General features: G+C 31.0%; 1 protein-coding gene across 21 annotated transcripts in view; it reads left to right on the forward strand.

Annotated features, from left to right (window-relative positions):
* Positions 1–23,825, forward strand: part of LOC139528746 (cingulin-like) — a 108,989-nt gene that overhangs the window by 582 nt on the left and 84,582 nt on the right. For 13 of the 21 annotated variants that reach the window (XM_071324904.1, XM_071324915.1, XM_071324892.1 and 10 more), the window contains exon 1: positions 5,456–5,749. The exons of 1 other annotated variant lie outside the window; for it this stretch is intronic. In XM_071324904.1, coding sequence (XP_071181005.1) covers positions 5,714–5,749 — 36 coding nt within the window. In that variant the 5' untranslated portion in view covers positions 5,456–5,713. Of the gene's footprint in view, positions 1–5,161; positions 5,316–5,439; positions 5,750–23,825 lie in introns of those variants that run through there. 7 more of the 21 variants (XM_071324893.1, XM_071324897.1, XM_071324912.1 and 4 more) reach the window with 4 other exon arrangements.

Below are 23,825 nucleotides of genomic sequence, written 5' to 3' on the forward strand. Positions count from 1 at the left end.
CATGAAATAATCCCCTTAAAATTTGAACCACACATGTAAAGTGTTACCAAAGTTTGTTAGGCCTGGTCAAACCTGGGTACCAAATATTTCTGTGACACTTATCAATAACGAACCCTGAATCTCCGATAAACCTATGCTCTGTGGTAATCAATCTCATTTAAAAATCAATAGCTGTCCAATCAAATCCATTGATCTGCCAATAGTGAAACAAAGTGGGTTATCAAAATTTACAAAAATATTGACATAGTTGATTTGTATTTTTCTGCCCTTCAGTTCATAGCCATCCTATGCTTTTGTTTTCATTTAGCAGTTTCTGCAGTTAAATCTAGTAATAGTTCTTGTCAAAAAATAGAATAATTGTGAAATTAAAAGTGCAATTTTGGTATTTCTACGTTGGGGGGTTTTACGAGCTATACCTGTCCCCTATCCCAGGTGTAAACGATTTGTAATCAGGTGAGACATACTTTGATGATAAGGACTCTATTGAAAGTATAAGTTTGTATAAGGTTTGTTTTACCTACAGTAGAAATATTTAAACTAGCGGTCTATATAAAACTTGTATCAGTGCATGTGCTCTATTGAAATTGTGATTAACTGCCATCTGGTATGAAATTTCAGGTAGGATCAAATTCATTCTGAAAAATAAAAACAAAATTTATTTTTTTTACTTTATACAGGATGTCAAATTTAGTTCATTCTTTACTTAATACTTTAAAAAAAAAAAAAAAACTTTTACAATGTTTTATGGTGGTATTTTGACTAGTGTCCCAGGAATATGCATATTCTTGCCATGAGGAGCAATGAATATGCTTTTACTACTGTCCATAATGGAATGCCATCTTTTTGTTATTATACTGAGCATAGTTTCTGTCTTATCATTTGTGTTATACTGATTGGAAATAGGAAGTCTTTGAAAACCCACTTCTTCCATCACTTTTGTGTGATTCAAATATATCTTTTTGAACAGTTCTGATGGTTTTTTGTTTTTTATGACGGTCAGTTTGTGTGTAGGTATCAAAAGTTTATGATATTAAAGACAAAAACTGGAGTTTTAAATAACCTTGACTTCCCATATACAGATCAGTATTTCCTCAATACACGTAATTACATGTAAGGCAAGTCATCAAATTCATGGTTTTTGCTTGGCTTATGAAAGGTACTGATACAAATTTCAAATTCAAAATTTAAATTCTAGCTTCCACTTAAATCAACATCGCATTAGCCATGATAAGGGTAATAACCCATTTCCTTGTTAGACAAAACAAAGCAGCAAGTTTAAAAACATGACAATACATTATTGTAGAATCTTTGTATCCAATCTATATCCTACTTAATATAACCATATCTATTTATTGGTATCTGTAATTAGTCATTGATTTATATACTTATTGTAACATTGTAATCATTAACTTACATTGTAATCATTAACTTACAAATGGATGTATTAAGTTGAAGGATTTTTATGCTTTGATATTCAATATGTGGACTGTATTTTCGGTAAGCATTGTTTTGAATAAATGTTATTAAATGTTAAATTTTAAAAATCAGGAAATACATAAAACAGCTATAAAAATATATTCCTCATCTTGTACGCGTCAGGAGTATTAATGAGAAGATTTTGTGTGATATCTTTTTTGACACCAGGTGTTGACACTATTCTTTAATTTATGCCAAATTGTTGTAATATTTTAGTTATATTAATTATGCCCCCACTTTAAAGGCTATATTGCAATCACATTAATTGTCAATCTATCTGTTTGTCGACAGCCAAATAAATATTACCATTACAATTGCTTGTTATATATTTTAACAAGTGGCCACTTTTTGGATCTATTCATTGACAGATCAAGGATGATTTCAGGGGGTTGAAACCGTCCTTTTTTGTTGACGATCGATGCTTTTGAACAGGAACATAAGGGTGTGGATCTGTTAGATACTTTCTCAAGGTTTTCCGATACTTGGACTTAATAGCAGGGAGATGCATAGCATGACATTGCGGTGAACTTCTAATTTTGCTTTATTAATTACTTTTGTTCATCTTATGTGTAATTTTTGGTCTTGATGATGTACTTTTAAGAATTAGAACAATATAGAGCTTGTTCGTGTTGAAAGACACCTGTCTTTTGTTGACCTTGGATATCTTTTGTTTTTATGTGTCTTTTGTTTTCTATATGATAAATACCTCACATCTCCTTTATTAGGGGCCTCTGTGGCCGGGTGGTATAAGTAGTGGAACTACTGTATCACTAGCTTGTCAACACTCAGGCTGTATGTTCTAAAACCACACAGGGCAGGTGCACTTGATTCCAATCTTATTTGACTAGGATTATCAGTTTTCCTACAAAAGGTTGGTGGTTCTCTCATGGCACTCCCACTTCCTCCAATTAAAAATAACTGCCACTAAATAGCACAATAGTGTTGAAAGTGGCATTAAACACCTATCAACTTTCTCCTTTATTAATCATCTGATGTAAAAAAGATAAGTAGATTTTGACATAGGTAGTTGATAGATATGAGGATAGGTCATGTTGTATTAAGTTATCCTACCAAGATTTACGAGGATCAGTCGTAGAATCTATGGTATTCTCGTTATCATATTCTCTTATTTACCTTTCTACATTTATACAAACCTACAAATCCATACTCAAATAAAAATTCTGGCATGAATATTTTGTATTTAAAAATCTAGATTTCATACGTTTAAAATTGATATATTTGGAATTTATTCAAAACATTGGACAGTTAATACCTATATTTTATCCAGGAAAAATTATGAGATATTAGGTAAGCCAGATCTAAGATAGATTTTAAGTATATTTTAAAGCTTCTGTTATTCAAAATTTGTTCTTTATCTTTTAGTAGCAATTAATATATTGTTCATGTAAAGGTTTGTTTATTTAATTTGAATCTTGAAAAATTGTGGTTCCATCATGGTCAATCAGACCTGCAAGTAAGTGGAATTTGTGGTCCCACTTGCCACCTGACATCTCATTTAAAAGGACCTGTGACCATTTAAATGTTCAAAATTTTCCTTAAAAGTAACCTGTTGACTTAAGGCACGTCTAAAACACGACTTTGTGACCCATAAAGGTGCCTGACTGAAGCTCCATATATTATTGTAAAATATATAGTTTAAAATTTGATTGCTGGTTTTTACCAAAAACTTTTTAATTAATACATTTTCTAAAGGGCTTAGTCAAGAACCTCACCATAGGGTGTCACTGTCTTTGTATGTTTTTAATAATTAAGGAATTTGGTGTTGACACTGAATCTCAATGTTTGTCTTGGTCAAATTCACAGTAGATGTTACCTTTTTTCCTGTACCAAGAAATTAATAATAATGATCATTTCTGTATGATTTAAAGTAGTAAATGCCAAGGGACAGAAAGTAAACCGGTCAATGGAAAGGGGGAGCCATTGATTAGGAGTATGGAAAAGTAAACAGTGACAGGCTATAATTAGCAATAAACACATAGTAAATCTAACATGATCTCAATGCAGTTGGTCAATAGTAGTCTACATCACAGACCTTATAAAGCTGATGATAGAAGCTTTAATATGATCAAGTTTAATTTATTTGTAAATAAGGCAAAATGAATGTTGGTCTGACTTTGACAGCAATAGAAGAGCTGTTCCTTTGCTTTTTATGAATTTTACCATTCATGAACTGATTTTGTGTCCTGGATGGATACCAACATCCTTTCTTCTGTAGTATGGGTGTTGCTACCAAAACAATTATACCGACTTCCTTTGTCTTTTACAGAAATAACCAGCAAACAAGCAACTCTTAAGCTTACTGAAAGCAATTACAAGATATATACTTGCCATGTTTCAAATTTGATTGGAAAACAGCCTTACACTGCTACTTTTGCAAAGGTACTATTTAAGTACTTAAAATCTGTAGTACTGGAAATTTTCTTTTTATATTTAGTGCTACATGTATTTCTTTACTTTAAAATTATTGTAATATTTAGGTACCTGTATTTTACAGTACTTGATTTGTACTTTAAATATTGGTACAGAAATTATACCAAAAATGATCACAGTATTCCATGTTTGAACATTATAACTTTGAGAGATTTGTAATAGACAAACTTTCAAAATGCTGAAAATGTAATGGTGTAACCAAAAATCTGTAGTACTTAAATTTCAAGTACAATTCAAGTACTGTAAAATACAGGTACCTAATATTACAATAATTTTAAAGTACCGAAATAGTACTGAATATTAAAAGTAGATTTCCAGTACTACAGATTTTGAAATAGTACCTATGCAAAAGTAGCTGTGTAGGAGTTATTTCCCCTCATTAATTTTCTGTACATTAGGTATGTATTTAAATTCATTAATGACTTAACAATCTTGGGTGTAGATTCTTGGCCTCTATTGCTATATTCCCCATTAGACTCTATAAATTATTTGTTTAAATTGACATAAATTATACAACAGTTAATGGACATTATTCAGGGTCCCTCTACGGTAGGTCTGTTTATATTGGCAGGCATCCAGTCATCTCTGCAATAGATACAATAGTATAAATGTAAATTAACATTTAACAAATAGAAATTAGAGAATTACCGTCAACATATTTAATTTGAAATCTTGGTACAAGGAATAGAAAATTATACAATTTGTATTATTATAGTTTTTTTTAAATATCAATTTGGCCTTCACCATTACAAATTGAACATTAACCACAAAATGTACATCTTGTGCATTTAAGATTGGAACTGTTGGATTATTTATATATCTTTGTGGTTTGAAACATCATATAGATGAATAGATCATAAATAAATATTGTGGTTTTTAATGTATTTATATTATTTGGCTTTAATCTGGGCCTCAGCTTAAAACTGAAACCTTTTTTTGTAATTACTTTATGTTGTATTCATTTTCTTAAATCACTTGAATAAATATATTCTAAAGCATGTCGAATGCCAAGTACTTTTTACATCAGTTTGACAAACATTTACACTTTCGACAGTTTTCATTAACATTAAGATATTTTTATCTGAATTCTACCCTTTACTCTACATTGCAATATTTTAATCCTACTTTTTTGACAATTTACTGTTAAAATGAAGAATTTAATCCTTTAAAAATCTTGACTTTAATAGTTTGTCAGATTGACAGCAAATTAAATAGATATTTTTCTGGTTGAATTGTCACACCTGATCAGATAGATCAATACACAGGTGATTTTTACCTTGATGGGTGAGGACGACTTTGGACAGCCCATCCACTACCCCTAATTATATCTGTGGATTTATAACCTTGTCATTATAACCCTTGTGATGGGCTCTCGATCAAAATTAAAGGTAGGATTTTATGTTAAAGGTTACCCACTTTTTATTTGATATCAAATGGTATCCGATGAATGGGCTACGTAATTTGAGCCAAATGCCAATAGTTATAAGAAGTTATAAAAATATATCTTGAATACCTTCAGGTGAGAAGTATGCAGGACTAAATATCAACAAAAGTTAAGCTGTGTGCTCTTGGCTAATTTGTTTTAGGGGTACTTGTCTTTAACGTTACAGATGGAATAAATAGCGATAGATGCGATTCTTTTTTCAATTAGTGATAAATTTCTATACATGAACGTGGTTGGATACTTAAAATTCTGTTGAAATGTTTGGAAAATAAGTTGCATGTATTTTACAAAATTTGGACGATTATCAGGAATTTGTACTAAAGACAATTTAGTGTTTAAGATATGGATGTTATCACTTGGTTGAATGATAGTGAAAAGGTAGGAGAAATTTAAATTTCAAACCTTTGATAAATAAATAAATAAATATTGATTTGTGATTTTGTTAAAATTCGATTTGACAAAATTTTTAATTGATTATACTTAAATTAGTTTTTCAAACAGATTCAAGATGACTTTGCCAAATATAGTGAAAGTTAAAAAAGATTAATAAGAAAAAGTATTTGCGGTACATTCCTTTATTCTCAAATGCTTACAAGTACATGAAAATATTGACTACAACATATTGAGCTAATTTAGTTTTTAAAACTCAATATTAATTTTAAAATTTGTCTTAAATGAAATTTGCAGACAAGAAATGTATTGGAGAATTTTGAAGATTTATTTGTACAATGACATTGAACATTTTGTTTGAATCTGTTCAGATATTGCCCTAGCTGACTTTGATGTATAGTTGTATTCAGTAATCCTTTCATTTTCTGTCTCTGGATCTAGTGACAATTAGGAAGAAATGCATTTCTTTATGAACTTTGTTTTTAGGTTGCTGTCAGTGTTTTGTCCCTAGAGAGACATTGGGCTTTTTCAACATCTTAGTTGTATGCAGTGTACTATTTTATATTTTATTGATGGGTAACAAGAATTTGAGTGTCACATTTATGAATAAGGTTTTTAGTGACTTTTAAAACATACTTAGAGAAATCATCAAAATTCTTGTTTGTTTCATTATAAAAGATATACACTTTACATCATATATATAACACATGGCGGTCAAATTTATGTGTGAAGGGTGTATTTATTGAACTAAGAAAACTAACGAAGATTCATCTATGAGAATTTCCTGAATGTTTCACTTTCAAACACACCACTGCCTCTTACATCCTTGAAAACTTTTCAAAGACTTTCATGATGAAGAACAACAGTCAAAGTTGTGTTCCTTTGGAATGATTGTTGTGCAGACATTACACATTCATCTCATAACCCATTTTTATTGCATTGTATATAGGACAGGACAGTACTGTACAATTACATACAATTTTTGGCAGATTTTCAGTAGAAATGAAGTAGTTTGACTGAAGTACCCAGGGTGCTATAAATCTTCATAGGTACTAATATTTATAGATTAAGTCACAATTATGTGTAGAAGACACTCTTAAGAAGGTAATATTAGAAAGTTATCACATGGTGTCAGAAGTCACTATCGCCCTGTGTAAATAGCTGGTTTCACTAACAACCTTTTAAAGAGTACTTGATACTGTTATAGAAACTTAATATGGACAGTAAAGAAAACTAGTTGTTACATGTAGAGTAAATAGAAGGATGATTTAAATCATTAGTAGATAGAATGATTGCTCATCAGAACAGATAACAAAACAAGAGATTAAAATGGAAGAGAAAGATTATGTCTGTAGTATTTAAGGCAGGATTTATTTATTTTGTATTGTTTTTTCATAAAGTCTTGAATCAATAAAATAAATTTGATTTGCTTAAAAGCTCATCACAATACAGCCTTTTTGTGTGGAAATGGCAAAATAGCAAAAATCAACCACTAATTTCAACAAGTTCAAGGTCTTTCAAATTGTTTAAATTATTTTTGTATACAGTATAAGATTTAACAGATGCAAATGTTTAGGTTTTTTGTGATAGTAAAAAATAGATTGATGTCTGCAATTGCGAAAATATGATATTAGCTGTTCCTTTGATATATGCCTAGAGTTATCCTATATAGATAAAAAAAAAAATTTAAAGTATAATGACTTTTACACAGTTCATATTCCCCAAGGAAAAGTATACATTTCTGAAATGGGCCCAAACTTTTATCAATTAAGTTTTAATCAAGACAATTTCTGGCACATTGACATTTAAATATATAGGTATGAATTTCATTTGATTAATTCTTAAATAATTTATTGTGATCGCATTTCATATTGACATAAAAAATAGAGCTATTTACTTTTCATGTTTTTTTATGAGCTTCTGAGTCTTAAACATGTTAAAAGTTAATTAACTCCTTAGTATCAACCCATATACTTCTTCATTAAGTTCACATCAAAAGGTCTTCTAGACTGGGGATTTTACATTACAAATAAAAGTGTGTGATGTGGCTCAATTTGTAAGGTGGTGATCAACATTACAAGTTAAGATATTAAATTAATGGCATATTTATTGATTAAAGAAATATATAGTCTTTTTGTTCAAAAACAACTTCTATGTTATATTTTGTGTTTACAAGATCTGGAGCTGAATTATGAATTATTTGTTCATAACGATGATATTTACTCCTGTCAAGACCTTTTAAAGCTGGCTATTTTGAATGGATTTTTCTCATTTTTGAAAGTCATACAGTGAGTAAGTTGCTTTAATCCACATCTTTTTGGACTCTATTTGATAGTTGTCTCATGGAAATGATACCACATTTCTTTATTTTATAGTTTCCATCTGACTGATATTATTTGGCAGATAATTGTATAGAAATTACAATTGTTTGGACTATTTTGTTGTGCCTGCAGATTGGAGCTTATTGTTTGATACAATAGAGATAATGATGATTAAGTTTGCATTTCATTCTAGTTGACAAACATTTTGCAAAAAGAATGCAGGTGGGGCATTTATTTATCTTGTTTAACACATGTATAGTTAACTTCGCTATTATAAAGCTGGTTTTTTTTCCCTCCTGGATAAAGCGATCAGTGATATTGATTGTAATATTATCCTCAGATGAAAATGAGAGCTTTCTTCCATAGAATTTTGTTTGTTAGCGTAAAAAGTAGTGGATGAATATATTTAATGATACAATTATCTATCAAAATCTCAATTTACAGACTTTACTGAATTATTACAACTCATTGTTCAGAGCTTTTGGATTATTGAGATCACATTAAAATTGCACTAGAAAAGTTAACAATCATTATATTTTTTAATATTTATTGTAATACATAATTCATAATTTCCAATGCAATATGATTCTGCAATGTCAAATTCGAAAAAGAGTTTTTTTGACATAACAGAACGTTCTATTAACCTTTGTTTTGTTGGAATGTTTTATTGACGAAGTATTGGTATTTTATTATAAACCATTTAGTATCAAGGAGTAGATTGTTTGTAGAAGTACTTGAGCTCACTTGATAATTTATAGTAATGTATTGTCCTGTTAATGTCACTTTTAGATTGATCTGCATTAATATAAAAAACAGAAGATCAAGTTTATTTTTATACAGATAATTCATGTAAGCAGATACTGTTGATTCTTTTGTTTTTGTGGGAACTAATTTTTATTGATTGAATAGTTTTTATTTTGTCATTTCAGAACTTTTTATAGCCTACTATGCAGTTTGGGTTTTGTTCATTGTTGAAGTATGCAGTGATTTTAACAATTTCTACATCATTTGGTCTCTATTAGAAGTAATCTAGTTGCCAATAATACCACATCTTTAAATTTTGATATCATGAAAGGAAGAACTACCAATTTCTTTGTTCATGACTAGCACATAGAATATTATTATGCCATAATATATGTTGGATTTATGGTTAATTTGATTGATTGTTGGTTGCTTAATGTCCTGGTTAATTTGATAGCACCTCTATTACTTTATAAAAACCTTATGAAAACAAGATCGCTCAAGGGCACTTAGAATCAATACTGTTTATTTTGACAATTTTAAATCTTGAATTTGATCTTGAATGTTTCAAATTTTAATTGTGACCACAAGTCACAAAAAATAACCACAGATTTTAAATTTGTAAAATAGATATATTCAATCCTTGATCTCTTTAATAATTTAGAAAATGAGGTCATATCTAGTCTCAGCTTGTAATAATCTGATCACACGACACATTAACTCCTGTTATTTTTGATATTTTTAAAATCTCGGTGAGTTTTAAATTGCTGTCTAACTGAACTCAGATGACCACTTACTATTATTATAAGTCTCATGTTTAGAAAATTGTATTTGAACTGAAGTAGAAATATTGTATTGAATTTTAACTCCTACGAACAATATTGATAAATTCCTATTGTATCAATAACGCTTTATTTTATCATCAATCAGTACTGTTAGCTTTATATAACTAGAATTTAGATGTTTACATTTTTGGTTCATGTTTATGTATAAGTGTGAAATATTTGTTGAGAGGTTCAGTTGTATTTGAACAAATGAAAAATATTTTTCGCACAAACATTTTGTCAACTTTAAAAACATTGTCTTGTAAAAGGTCAGTGGTACGTTACTATCTCAGGTTATTTACAAATCATCTCAGAAATGGCATTGAAAAAACTGAAAATACTTGAAAAAGTTGGATTAATTAGTGTTTACTCTAAATTTAAAATCTTCTCAATTTACACAGTAGTAAAAATGCACTTGCACACCAGGCCCCTAGCCAGGAATTTCCAACGGGGGGGTTATTTGGCCTCAAAAACTCTACTTTAACAGTCACAATTCGAACAGAACATTAACTTTAACAGTCATTATTTGTTTTCAAAGGGGGGGTTCATCCAAACCCCCCTGGCTACGGGTATGCACACATTTCTGAATGAACACCATCTGGGGATCTGTGGAAGGTTTACTGGTCAACTACCATCTTTGCCTATTAACAAATCAAAATAGGTTTGATTGATTGATCGTTGGTTGCTTAAATGTCCAGTGGCAAATAATGAACTCTATAAAAGAGTTTCAGATAGTAATGAGAGGCCTCGGTGGCTAGGAAGACTGAGTAGTTACTATTGTAATCACTAGCCAGTCAACTCTGAGGTTGTGAGTTCTAAACCCCATTCATGCGAGTGCACTTGACTCCAATCTTGATTGACTAAGATTGTCAGTTCTCTGATCGAAGGTCATGGTTTTCTTCAGACAATCTGGCTTCCTCCACCAATAAAAACTGACCGCAACGAAATAGCCCAAAAGCATTGCTTAAAAGTGGTAAAAATGGAAATCAGAAAGTAAAGCCTTAGGTGCCTGGAAGAAGAATGATAACATAGGTAAAACAAGGTCTACCTATGCATGTAGCTAAAAATGGAATAAGCTACCCATTGCCTTGACTTGTAATAAATTATATCCTCTCATGGATTAATCAATTTGTAAGTCCTACAGAATGGTGATTTACAATATATTTTTGGAGTACAGGTGCTTGAATTAATACCTGAAGCTTTGGGTGGTATTACACTATTGATCAAAGTTTATAGATGTCGTGTTGACTTGAGGGTAGATGGCTTGAGGAAATTGGTGCAAATGTTTTAGTTGGTAGATTACGAAGAATTTAGACGTTCTTAAAGAGATTGCTGTCAAACAAAACAAAAAGTAATGAAAATGAAAAAATGGTATTATTGTGGATTGATGAAGAAAAAATTTTAACATTGAATATTGTGGATTCACTATTATTCGTTGGATATCAATTTTTGTGGGTTTCATGGGTAAAGGTAAACCACGAATTTCAATGTTCCATGAATGACAAACTTTAATTAAGGCTTGTAAAAGGACTTTGGCAAAACCAGTAAGTTAAATTTCCACGAAAATGCAAGTTTTCCTCAATACACGAAAATTGGTATCCACAAAAATGAATGAATCAACAGAATAGTAAAAGTGGATTAATAAAAAAGAAAAAACAACATTGAATATACTTTAGCTGCATACCCTTCTAATAGACAAAAAAAAAAGATATTGATTTGTCTTGTTAATTGTTACTGTTGATATTTCGGTAGGAATTTTCAAAATTTCTTTTTGAGTATGAGCAAGTTTATAACTTTTTTTGCAAGTGTTTGCAAATTTATTTATGATTGAAATTGATTTAGTAATGCTATGTTATAATTAAATTTTGATTAAAAGAATTATTTGACACATTTTATGGTTGAATTGATTTCATAATTATAGAAACCAGCTATTGATATGTTTCATTTTTGTTTTAACGGAACATTGAACCCAAGGTTTTGTCAGGAACTATTCAGTTTAACCACTGACTGAAAATCTAGTATTTAGTTCAAATAACATTTGTAATTAAATTTTTCTGCCAGTTTGCAATTTTGAAATGGTTCATAAGCACTTGTCTTTATTAATATTAAAACAAAAACAATATATTGAATTACTAGTATTTTGTTTCATGTAAAGAAATGATTTATTCATTCAGAAGGAAATATACTTTGGGATATTTAAGATCGCTGACATAAAGTGAAAGAAGTGTTTACATTATTTATATATAATTACATTAGATGTATGTTTCATTATAATATTTTATTCTGATTGGCTAACTACACATCACATGTTATTCCGTAAGCAGTTGCATTGCTCAATACAACTTTTCACTCATGATAACACGTGCTCCAACAATAAAGTGCACAGGTGAATTAAATAATAAAATATATAAAATTTGTGTTTTCATGATCATAGCTAAAAAATGTAATTATAAGTATTGAATGCTTCTTTTTGTAACTTTATAGGGGATTAAAAGCGCTTCATACAAAATGTACTTCGGTCAACGCTTTTACACCCCAATAAATTTACAAAAAGAAGCATTCAATTCTCAAATGTATGTCAAATAAAAACCTATGATTTTCAGGAGATTTTTTTAAATTCTGTTAATTCAGAATTGAAGACATGCATTTATCATTGCGAGTCATAGGTCACTTGCAAAAATGTGAAATCCTATGACTAAAATTATAAATGTAAGTTGTAAATATTGCAAAGCTGATACTGTAGCCTATTTTGTATTGATAAAACCATCGTAAGAATTCCTGAATTTTCAACTGATTGTTTTTGTGTTGATGGGTTGCAATACTTCTATTGGAAACATCTCATTTAACACATATAGACATAGATCATGGAACTGCAACACTTCAGGGGATTATTACATAAATTCCTTTCAAATCATAGCTTTGCTTCATATATATGACTGTATCAAGAATGGAATCTCAATAGACATATGTATTGATATGTTTATAATATAAAAGGGAGTTGTCAACTTTAGTAAACACAACAAATTAGGAAATGTTACATTTGTATGAAAAAATAAACCTTGGGCTAGACTATTATTATTTTACAATGACTTAAATACTAATAAGGAAGGTTGAACTAAGCAAAGTATACTTGCATATAGACTGAAGTGAATAGAAAAGTTTAAATTCCTTGGCGTGAGGTTTGAGTATTATGTCAGAGTAAACAACGATTTATGGAAATTAAACATAGAACATTGTCACTCTTAGTGAGACCTCTTTCTATAATTGATAGTTTATTTACTTGATGCATAGTAGGTGATTTTACCCTGTCTGTGTAGTAAACAGTAAGTAAATATTGTTTTAAGTATAAATCAGGCCTTCAGTTTTCTCCTTTGAATAGTTCTACATTTTGTCATGCCCAGGCCTTTTATAACTAACTACTATATATACACAGTATAGGTTTTGTCTGTATCTCAGATACTATAAGCAATAAGTCATTTAATTGATGCATGGAATGATTGTATTAAGTGTACATGTTTGACTGGCAGGTTTCAACTGACCTTGACCTGATTTTCATGGATCATTGGTCTGATAACTGTTACGTGTTTTTGTGGCTTGGTCTGTTTTTCAGCTACTATAAGCTATAAGCAAAAGATCATCTATATATATTCGGTGTGGAATGATTGTTAGGTATACATGTCTGTCATGCAGATTTTTATGCCCCACCTACGATAGTTTAAAAATGATTTAAAAGACCAATGTTATATTTTTGTGTCTATTTATCAAGTTCTATAACTATAAGCATTATAACCACTGTATTTTGTGTATGGAATGATAGAAAGATCCACATGTCTGTCTAGGGTTCACCTGACCTTGACCTAGTTTCAGGGTTCATTAGTCAGTATTAAGTTTTCATTTGTTTTTTGTTTGTTTATCAAAAACCTTAAGCAATGGCCTTGGTCAGCAATATCTATTGTATGGAATGATGGCATGGTGGACACGTTGTCTGACAGGGTGCCTTTAACCTTGAACTGATTTACATGGATCATTGATAATGAATATTATGTGATGCTTCTTATTACAGAATTTCAACATGATTAATTCAATGAGAGCTGTGGTGTAGTGGTTAGGGCATCGGACTATTAACACAAAGGTCCCTGGTTCGATTCCTGTTCCTGGGTAAAATTTCAGGGACTAAATTTTTGGCTCTCCCTTGACACCATTTGCGAGTATGGTCTTAAGAAAACGATGATAGTCCGTCGGAAGGGGATGATGAATTGCTCACCAATGGGTAGAGAGAGCCATATCTCTTGCACTTTAAAGACACCCTTGTAGATTTTGAAAAAGAGCAGGCTAATGCCGCTACACGACAGCACTCGCACCTGCAAAGTGGAAAGGGATAATTATAAGTTGCAAAACTTGTTTCCCAATCCACTATATAAAAAATCAGTAAGTGGATCGGGCGACATTTCAGCATTTGCACTCTTGTACTTCCTTTTAATATAAAGATGTACTTTTATTTTAATCATACAGTGATAAAAAGAACTTTTACCATTATCATTCAATATCTTTCCTCCTGTTGAGATGGGATTTCTTTTGGAAGACATATACAACTTAATTAATATTCAAAAATTTCATTCAAGACCAACATTATCTCTAACATTGTTAAATGTATAGATATCAATCTCTAAAACTTTGTTTCATGACACATTAGAATCTAGTTATAGAACTGAAATATATTATCAATTCCAAGTTTTACACATTTTCTTGCCTGCATGAAAGTGTTAAAAGTCATGATGAAGAAACATAGCTTTTTAATTACTATTGCATGTCTACATTTCATTGATTAGTTGTCCAAAAAAGGTATATCCTTTCATTTCAACACATCTACCAATTATGTTTAGATTAAATGATAAACAAATCAATCAGCTGATGAAAGAGCACCTGCAGTCAAATTGGATATGTATCACCTCATCAATTAGGATTTGATTGACTTGACTATTACCATACATTAATGTAAATCGTAAATTACAAAGAGAAACTGACAGGTAGACATTGATTAGATACCACAGAGACAATAGATATCTGTGGTACATTTAACTTAGAGGAAGTTCACTGGGGGATGGGAACTTCAAGGAATAGAAATGGTTTGTTGCTTAGATATTAAATAAAGTGCAATATTCTGGCTTTCATCACTACAAAACTTCTCAGTTGGATAAAATTGATTTATGAAATCATTCTGGCAGAGATTTTCTTCATTGTAATTTTGTGTCTGGATAATATAAAATTAAAAAGATATGGTATGATTGCCAAAGGACAGTTGTCCATCGAAATCCAAAGCCAAAGGACAGTAATTTTTAACTGATTATTGATTTAGGGATGTACAGGGTGGGTGGGTAGGGTAGGCAAATAGGTAGGCGGCTGCAAAAAAGTGTATGTGCATGCGCATCTAACAATGAACTGTTCAACCAAAGCGTTTCTGAATTTTGAATTTTAAAATGTTGTTTCAGATGACAAAATGGAGGTCAAGTTTGATATTGATGATTGTCACTTTTCCTGTTCACGATTAATGGCCCTAGTGATATTGAAAAATGCCAGGACACAAATAAATGTTCAAAAATCCGGTTTGCTGTCACTCCGACAGCGTCTTGTTATAACTGTTGTGGTTTCCAATAGCCTTCCAAGCTGAGCAAAACATACCTGTTTGATTAAACTTGTTTTACAGCTCTGTTTTAATGTTGAAACATAATATGAAAATTCATTGAGACATACTCTAATCTAGTCAATATTTAGATCATTGAGAATCTGGTAATAAAATATTCAATTTAAGTCTCCCATCAAATTACATGCACAGTAATAAAGTATAAAGCTTTAGTACGCGTTGTATAGCACATGTGTGAGAGTGAGACTTTAATATAATGTGATTATTTGTGTATTGAACAGCATGAGACTCTTTATTTACAAAACATTACCAGATTATACAAAACTTTTGAATACTGGATTATAGACTGAGAATGTATCATGGTTAAATAGTATTACATAGTCTGATGCAGCTGTGTCTATTCATGGATGCATTATAGCTATAATACTTATCTATGGTCTGCTCAATGTTTATAGAAAGCTTTGTAAACACTGTAAAGGAAAGCTTACCGCTATCCTGATACGGAAAAAAAATCTTAATTTTAAAAGTACACTATCAGTTTTGCGGATCGTACTTTAACTATGACTATACATTTAGCGTCAGTAGATTTTTTGTGAAGAAGAAGGGGAGGATTGGTCAATCATCATGAAAAACTGAGAAATCAGCTCTGTGACTCCAACATGGTCAAAATTGACACTCGATCGCCCTTGCAACCTTGCCACCTGATATCTCTGTCATTTAGAGAAAAAGTTAAAAAAACCAGCTTTATTTACATGTATTATATGATTAAAAGTGACCTGGTGACCTGAGGCAGTTTTTAATTTGCCGTTGTGACCTAAGGGGAGATACAAACAATACTGGAGCACACATATTACATTACATTACTTGACTTTTCAGGCAGAGGAATAGATGACTGTATTTTTTTGTAGACTACATGTAAACATGTCAATTAATGTATTATTCTCGCTGTCTCCATATAGATATCAATACTGAAGTCTCTTTTCATGTCTGTATGCAAAACCTGTGATTTCAAACATTCAGAAAGGGGTGGACATGTTTAATCTGATTGTCTGTCTGTTTTATTAGGTTTTCTGCTCTGAAAGGGTCCATCCCTTTGACACAATCCAAGTAAAGACACTATAAATTATCTTTTCAAGGTGGTACTTATTCAAAAATTCAGGTTACACCCCTAAATGTAAACGACAGAGATTTCAATTTTTATTCCTATTTATTTTGTATAGGTGAGAATTGGTTATTATTTTTCTTTTTCATTGTTGAATTTAAGACTGATATACTACCATTTTCTTTCTACTTGAATTCAGTTTGTTGACATAACTTTAAATTTGTAACTTTTTAACTTTTTCCTATAAGTAACATTCAGCAATAATGACAAAACTCTAACTATTTACATACTGTGTTATTAAGTGTATAAACATTACAGTATGAAGTTTATTATTAAAAGTCTTAGTTGTGAGTTGGTACATGGGATATTATACTTATTACTCAAATGTACCTGTTCATATTTAAAAGTAGATATACATTTGAAAATAAGTAAGAAAAGTTGTATGTACAATTGACATTAAATAACCATTTCCAATCTCTTCTCTGAGTAACGGAAAATTAATGAGAAAAGGATGGACCGCTTCTATTTTATGAATTTTTGACTATGTTGTCAGTAGAGTGCAGTTGTGTTAGTTTGTGTTAGTTGGAAATACTTCATGCCCATTTTAGGATTATTTGTGTTTATACCTAGAATATATTGTTTCTGGAAAAAAAGTCATATTATAAAGTATGGCATTGTTATATCTTTACCATGCATGGTATGACAGTCAACAGAACACTTAGGGGGGGGGGGGGGGGGGGGGGGGATTTGGAATTTAATATGTTATATAGACAGTTTTTATGGAAGTTATTGAAGTTAATCTTTAATGACAGTTGTTGAAGTTGACCTTTAATTGAAGATGTGAATACCTTTGATAATAATTCTAATGTTTATTTTTATTGTAAATGGATAAAGGTTAAGGTCAGTGCACATGTTCTTTGGTACCTACCGGTACTCCAAAAAATCAAAGTACTATGTTTGTGATTATACATTACAACATGGAATATTTAAAATGCAATTATATGACAGAGGGACATATCAGTATATATTGACACTGTTTTGTATTGAGAATTAAACAAACAACAAGGTCAAACTTTGGTACAAATTGTTTGTAATGCAAATAGCACAGGTGGTCTACAGCATATTACAATGATATTTGAATAAACAAGATCTTGACATTTTTAAGGTCTTTCCCCTACGTGAGGAAAGACCTTATTGTTTTTCTAATGTTTTTTCTTTTTAAGGTCTTTCCCCTACATGGGAAAGACCTTATTGTTTTTCTAATGTTTTTTTTTTTTTCTTTTTTTTCTTCCAACATTTGTTTGACATGCTAGCCTCTTGTTTCTGTTGAAGTTATTAAGACCAAATATGGACCATCGCTAAACCTCACCAAGATGTATTATCAAATGACCCTGTTAAGGATTTCATCATCCCCTTTAGGAGTTATCTCCCTTTTATTGATTTTTTTCAACATGACCCCCCCTTGTTGGTTTTAAAGATATCATGACCTTAATTGGACATAATGTAGATCTCATAATGATGTATTACCATGTGAGGCTGAAAAGGATTTCATCGTCCCCTATGAGAGTTATATCCCCTTGAAACAATTTCTTTCCTTTGCATTTTTCTCAAAAAGTATAAGAGATAGAATCGATTTGAAAACAGCAACATGTACAGGAACAGATGGCAATATTAATGAACATGTACAATCATTTGTTATTAACCCTTATAAGGAGTTATTCTCCTTGCAAAATTGAACATAATTTTAGAAAAATTGTATTTCGAGAACCAGAAGTCGTAGAGACTTGGGACCTTCACCAATAATCTTTAATTCATATGACCTTTAATATGCAGTCAAGGTCAAAGGTCACTGAGTGCAAAAAAAATTACGCTGCAATTTCAAGCTTACATATTAGGAAAACGATAAGACTTTGCTGCATACATACAGCGTATAAAATGTTCCTCTCGACGAGCTCTACATTTTAGATAATCAGCCCAAAAATGTCCGACCGTCTGTTCAAAAGTTACAACGGGATTATTCTTAAAAGTATAGTATTTTGTGTATATCTTTCTAAAGGTAACAGATATCAATCTACTATAAACTGCAAAGATGATCAGTAATTCAAGACCTTCAATTTGAGGTCAATGTCAGGTCATGATGAAATTTCACCTTGACCTTCACATTATACTATGACCTTGGCCTTGTGATATTTGAAAGGTCAAGTGGTACTGAGTTGAATGGTGGTAATCCCATGTCCCTACGACTTCCGGTTCTCAAGTTTGGTATTGCATCATATATTTGATGATTAATTGTGACCTTGGTGAACTTTGAAATTGTCCCAATTCTTTTTCTATAATGTTGTCCTTTAACTGTAGATCATTTATCATTTAACAGATTTGAGATATCTATTGTCGTTTTAGAGATAATGCAGTTTGAAGTTTTGCGAGCGGAGGCATGTATTTCTGAATCAACAAGAGCTTACCACTTAAAATGTTTTAGAAATTAAAGAGGTTAATATAGTTCTATGTTTGCCCAAATACCAAAAACTTTCCATGGAAAATAACGCCAAAAATTCAATTTGAAATTTTCAAGTTTTGCATTGACTTTGTAAGTTTCATAACTTCTATTTATATAGTTGATATTGCATCATTTTTTGCACTTTGTCAAATGGGGTCATCTGATATATCAAATTGAAGGTCTTAATAAACTCTACTTAAAAATGAATATTTTAATCCCCCTTTTCATCCCAGGGGGACGGGTGGGGTCATTTAGTGCAAATATTCAAATTTCTCAGATGGTAAGGTTGTCGCATATCAAATGAAAGAACATAAAGCGTACATTTCAAATTTCAAATTGACGTCTCCCAAAAATGGGTTGGATGGGGTTATTGAGTGCAAAAAATAAATTTTCTTTTAAGATAGGGTTATTGTATATAAAATTAAAGGTCATGATGTGTACATTTGAAATATCAAATTCCCGACTTCCAAAAATTAGTTGGATAGGGTTATTAAGTGCAAAAATCAAACTTTCTAGAACATGGCGTTGTCACATATCAAATGAAAGCTCATCTACTCTATGTTACATATATCATACTTCCGATCTCAAAAATGTAGCCTGATGAGGTCATTAAGTGTAAAAAGCGAAAAGTTTGAGAAGGTATGCTTGTCGTATATCAAACGAAAGGTCGTAACAAGTACATTACGAACACATCACTTTTATAGGAAAGACCTTTCAATTGTTTTACAAACAATTGAGATACTAGTTTTTCTTTTTTTTCTTCCAACATTTTTTTGGCATGGCCTCCCTATGTTTCTTTTGAAGTTATCAAAACCAAACATGGACCATCGATAAACCTCATCATGAGGTATAACCAGATGACCCTGTTAAGGATTTCATCATCCCCTTGATAAGTTATCTCCCTTTTATTAGTTTTTTTCAACATGTCCCCCTCTCCTTGTTTTTAAAGATATCATTACCTTATTTGGAGGATAGGTAGATCTCATCATGATGTATAACCATGTGAGGCTGAATAGAATTGCATCGTCCCCTATGAGAGTTATATCCCCTTGAAACAATTTCTTTCCTTTGCATTTTTCTCAAAAAGTATAAGCGATAGAATTGATTTGAAAACGGCAACATGTACAGGAACAGATGGCAATGTTAATGAACATGTACAATCATTTTGTTATTAACCCTTATAAGGAGTTATTTCCCTTTGAAAATTAAAAATAATTTTTCAAAAATTCTATTTCGAGAACCGGAAGTCATAGAGACTTGGAACCTTCACCAATAATCTTTAATTCATGTGACCTCTAATATGCAGCCAAGGTCAAAGGTCACCGAGTGCAAAAAAAAAAATACGCTGCAAATTCAAGCTTACATATTAGGAAAACGATAAGACTTTGCTGCATACATACAGCGTATAAATTGTTCCTCTCGGCGAGCTCTACATTTTATACACTGAGCTCAAAAGAGTCCGACTGTCTGTTCAAAAGTTACGACGGGATGATTCTTAAAAGTATAGTATTATGTGTATATCTTTTTAAAGGTAACAGATATCAACCTACTATAAACTGCAAAGATGATCAGTAGTTCAAGACCTTCAATTTGAGATCAATGTCAGGTCATGATGAAATTTCACCTTGACCTTCACATTATGCTATGACCTTGACCTTGTGATATTTAAAAAGGTCAAGTGGTCTTGAGTTGTATGTTGATAGTCCCATGTCTCTACGAGTTCCGGTTCTCAAGTTTAGTATTGCATCATATATTGGATGATTAATTGTGACCTTGGTGAACTTTGAAATTGTCCCAATTCTTTTTCTATAATGTTGTCCTTCAAATGTAGATCATTTATCATTTAACAGTTTTGAGATATCTATTGTCGTTTTAGAGATAATGCAGTTTGAAGTTTTGCGAGCGGAGGCATGTATTTCTGAATCAACAAGAGCTTACCACTTAAACTGTTTAAAAAAATGAAGAGGTTAACATAGTTATATGTTTGACCAAATACCAAAAACATTCCATGGAAAAATATACCAAAAATTCAATTTGAAATTTTCAAGTTTTGCATTGACTTTGTAAGTTTCATAACTTCTATTTATATAGTTGATATTGCATCATTATTTGCACTTTGTCAAATGGGGTCATCTGATATATCAAATTGAAGGTCTTAATAAACTCTACTTAAAAATGAAAATTTTAAACCCCCTTTTCATCCCAGGGGGACGGGTGGGGTCATTTAGTGCAAATATTCAAATTTCTCAGATGGTAAAGTTGTCGCATATCAAATGAAAGAACATAAAGCGTACATATCAAATTTCAAATTGACGTCCCCAAAAAATTGGTTGGATGGGGTCATTGAGTGCAAAAATTTTTTTTTTTTACGATAGGGTTGTTGTATATCAAATGAAAGGTCATGATGTGTACATTTGAAATATCAAATTCCCGACCTCCAAAAAGTAGTTGGATGGGGTTATTAAGTGCAAAAATCAAACTTTCTAGAACATGACGTTGTCGCATATCAAATGAAAGCTCATCTACCCTGTGATACATATATCATACTTCCGATCTCAAAAAATGTAGGCGGATGAGGTCATTAAGTGTAAAAAGCGAAAAGTTTCAGAAGGTATGCTTGTCGTATATCAAACGAAAGGTCATACAAAGTACATTACGAAAACATCACTTTTACAGGAAAGACCTTTCAATTGTTTTACAAACAATTGAGATACTAGTTTTAAATACATTTATTTGAAGTCCATGAATTTTAGATAAGTTAAATGAAATTTTATGTATCCTTTATATTTCATGGTAAATGTCTTCTTCTAATCATTAATAAAAATCACATGTTTCCATATGTATGTTTTGTTCATTACCCGTCTTTCCTAATGTTACAGCCGTCACAGAGGAGATGACACATTTCTACATAGCAACGTCAATACTTCCCACTTATTGACATTTAAAAACTTTCTTTTCATGCAAGTCAAAATTTCCTTTCTTCTGAAGCTTTCCCTACTAGGTCAGTGGTTCTCTCCAAAACACCAGCATCCTCCACTAAAAAAACCTGGCCACCACAATTTAGTCAAATGTGCTGAATTTGCATTTAAACACTTACTACCAACTTTTTCTACTGATTTGGTTCTCTCCTCTGTTCAGACAATTGATTGAGTTATCGTTTAACTTGTGCTTTTCCCACATCAGCCTCCTGATACTATCCACTGTTCTTTGATAAGCAACCAATTAAACCTGAAATAACTGATGATTCCTTGCAAGATGACAATTTAATTTTAATTTTATCAAGTTTATCTTAACTTTTTAGTTTTTGAAATATAAGTTGATTCTCGGGAAAAAGTTAGCTAATGTCACCTTAAAGTTAAACAATAATTTGCAGATAATTAGTTTTCACAAGAAAGATTTTTGTCGTAAACAAACAATTATCATAGACAGGCAAAGGGAGATAATTTGTGTACATGCTACAGTGGTCAGTTTAATTAAATACAGGACATGAGTGTCAAGAATAGACCAACTATCTGTGGGCCAAACTCTGATGATACAAATAGATCAAGTTCACATCGCTAGTTTTCCAAATGAAAATAGTTTTGATCTCTAAGCATTACAGCAGTATTTTATGGTCTACAAAATAGGTGTTTATTAACAAATTTGCAACCTAGACCATATTAAAAAGTAATTATGTTCTGTGGTTTTGTGTTATTAAAATACTATATTTCTCTTCTTTTTTCAATACAATTAATTTGATGTTGATTATTAGGAGGAAGTTAATCAAAATCCAGATTAGACCTGCTTTGAAATAGATATTATATACATGTGCTGTATAATTGTATCAAATCTAATTATGTTACCTGTCAGGTAAGCAGATATACCTATGAAAGGGAAAATTTATATCATTTCATTTACTTTTGAAGGTATACTTTTAGGAATTTTATTCATGTTTGTTTTTGAATTTTTTTGTTGGTTTAAATGTACTTTTACCATAGGTGGCGAGAAACTTTTCTCCAATAAATGGGAATTTAACAGTTAAAATAAAGGATGTTCTTTTACAAAGTCATAATTCTGACTTTCTTTAATATAAAAGATTTTTGCAGCATGAATAAAAACAAATTGGTAAATCCTCCTATGTAGATATTGCTCTTTTAAAACAATTTCTGTGGATATTTCAACACAAAAACTTTGAAAAAATTTCTATTCCATAAAAAATTCCCAGCATAACTTGAGTTATGTACGTGTAAATATGATAGCTTTTTTTTTTACCTAACAAATGTTTTTGCTATTTGTCTGAAAATTCAGTGACAACAAATTATCTGATAAATGATCAAGATTCTAATATAATTGATTGATTTTCATTGAATTCATGTATTATGTCACTCCAGAATACCTCTACGAAGCTCAACACCAGGTTATAAATATGGATATGGTAAGTGTCAATATTGGAACAGTGGGATATCCATATTTTTCTATAGTACATTTTTGACCTAAATTTCACCTAATTCATAAGCATAAACATTGTGAAACCAGAGTTATCTTCTTTATATAAAGTATAGTCATTTTATTGTCTATCTGATATACTAGTATATCTTTTTGGAATTGATCCAAACTAAAACAAGCATTATTTTGCAAAACGAACGATAGGGACAAAAATAGAATTTTTAAGGGGTTCTGATTTCTAAAAAACAATTTACTGGACTCAATTATTAAAGCCCATCTCTTGCATCCTGATATATCTGGTTCTTTTGATTACATCAAGATTAGCTATAGAACTTAGATGCTTCTTTTAGCACTAAGCTTTATCTTGCTATGTTGCTCTTCTTCAGCAGAAATATGATAAAGAACTGAAATATTAAAAGCCAAAATCTGGAAAGAGCTAGCAAAGTGCTTCTTTAGATATTGATCAATGATACAAAAAAATAATAACTGACTGTATTGGTGTCCGAGTTATGA

The sequence above is a fragment of the Mytilus edulis genome, chromosome 6 (genome assembly GCF_963676685.1).
Source record: "Mytilus edulis chromosome 6, xbMytEdul2.2, whole genome shotgun sequence".
NCBI classification, from domain to species: domain Eukaryota; kingdom Metazoa; phylum Mollusca; class Bivalvia; order Mytilida; family Mytilidae; genus Mytilus; species Mytilus edulis.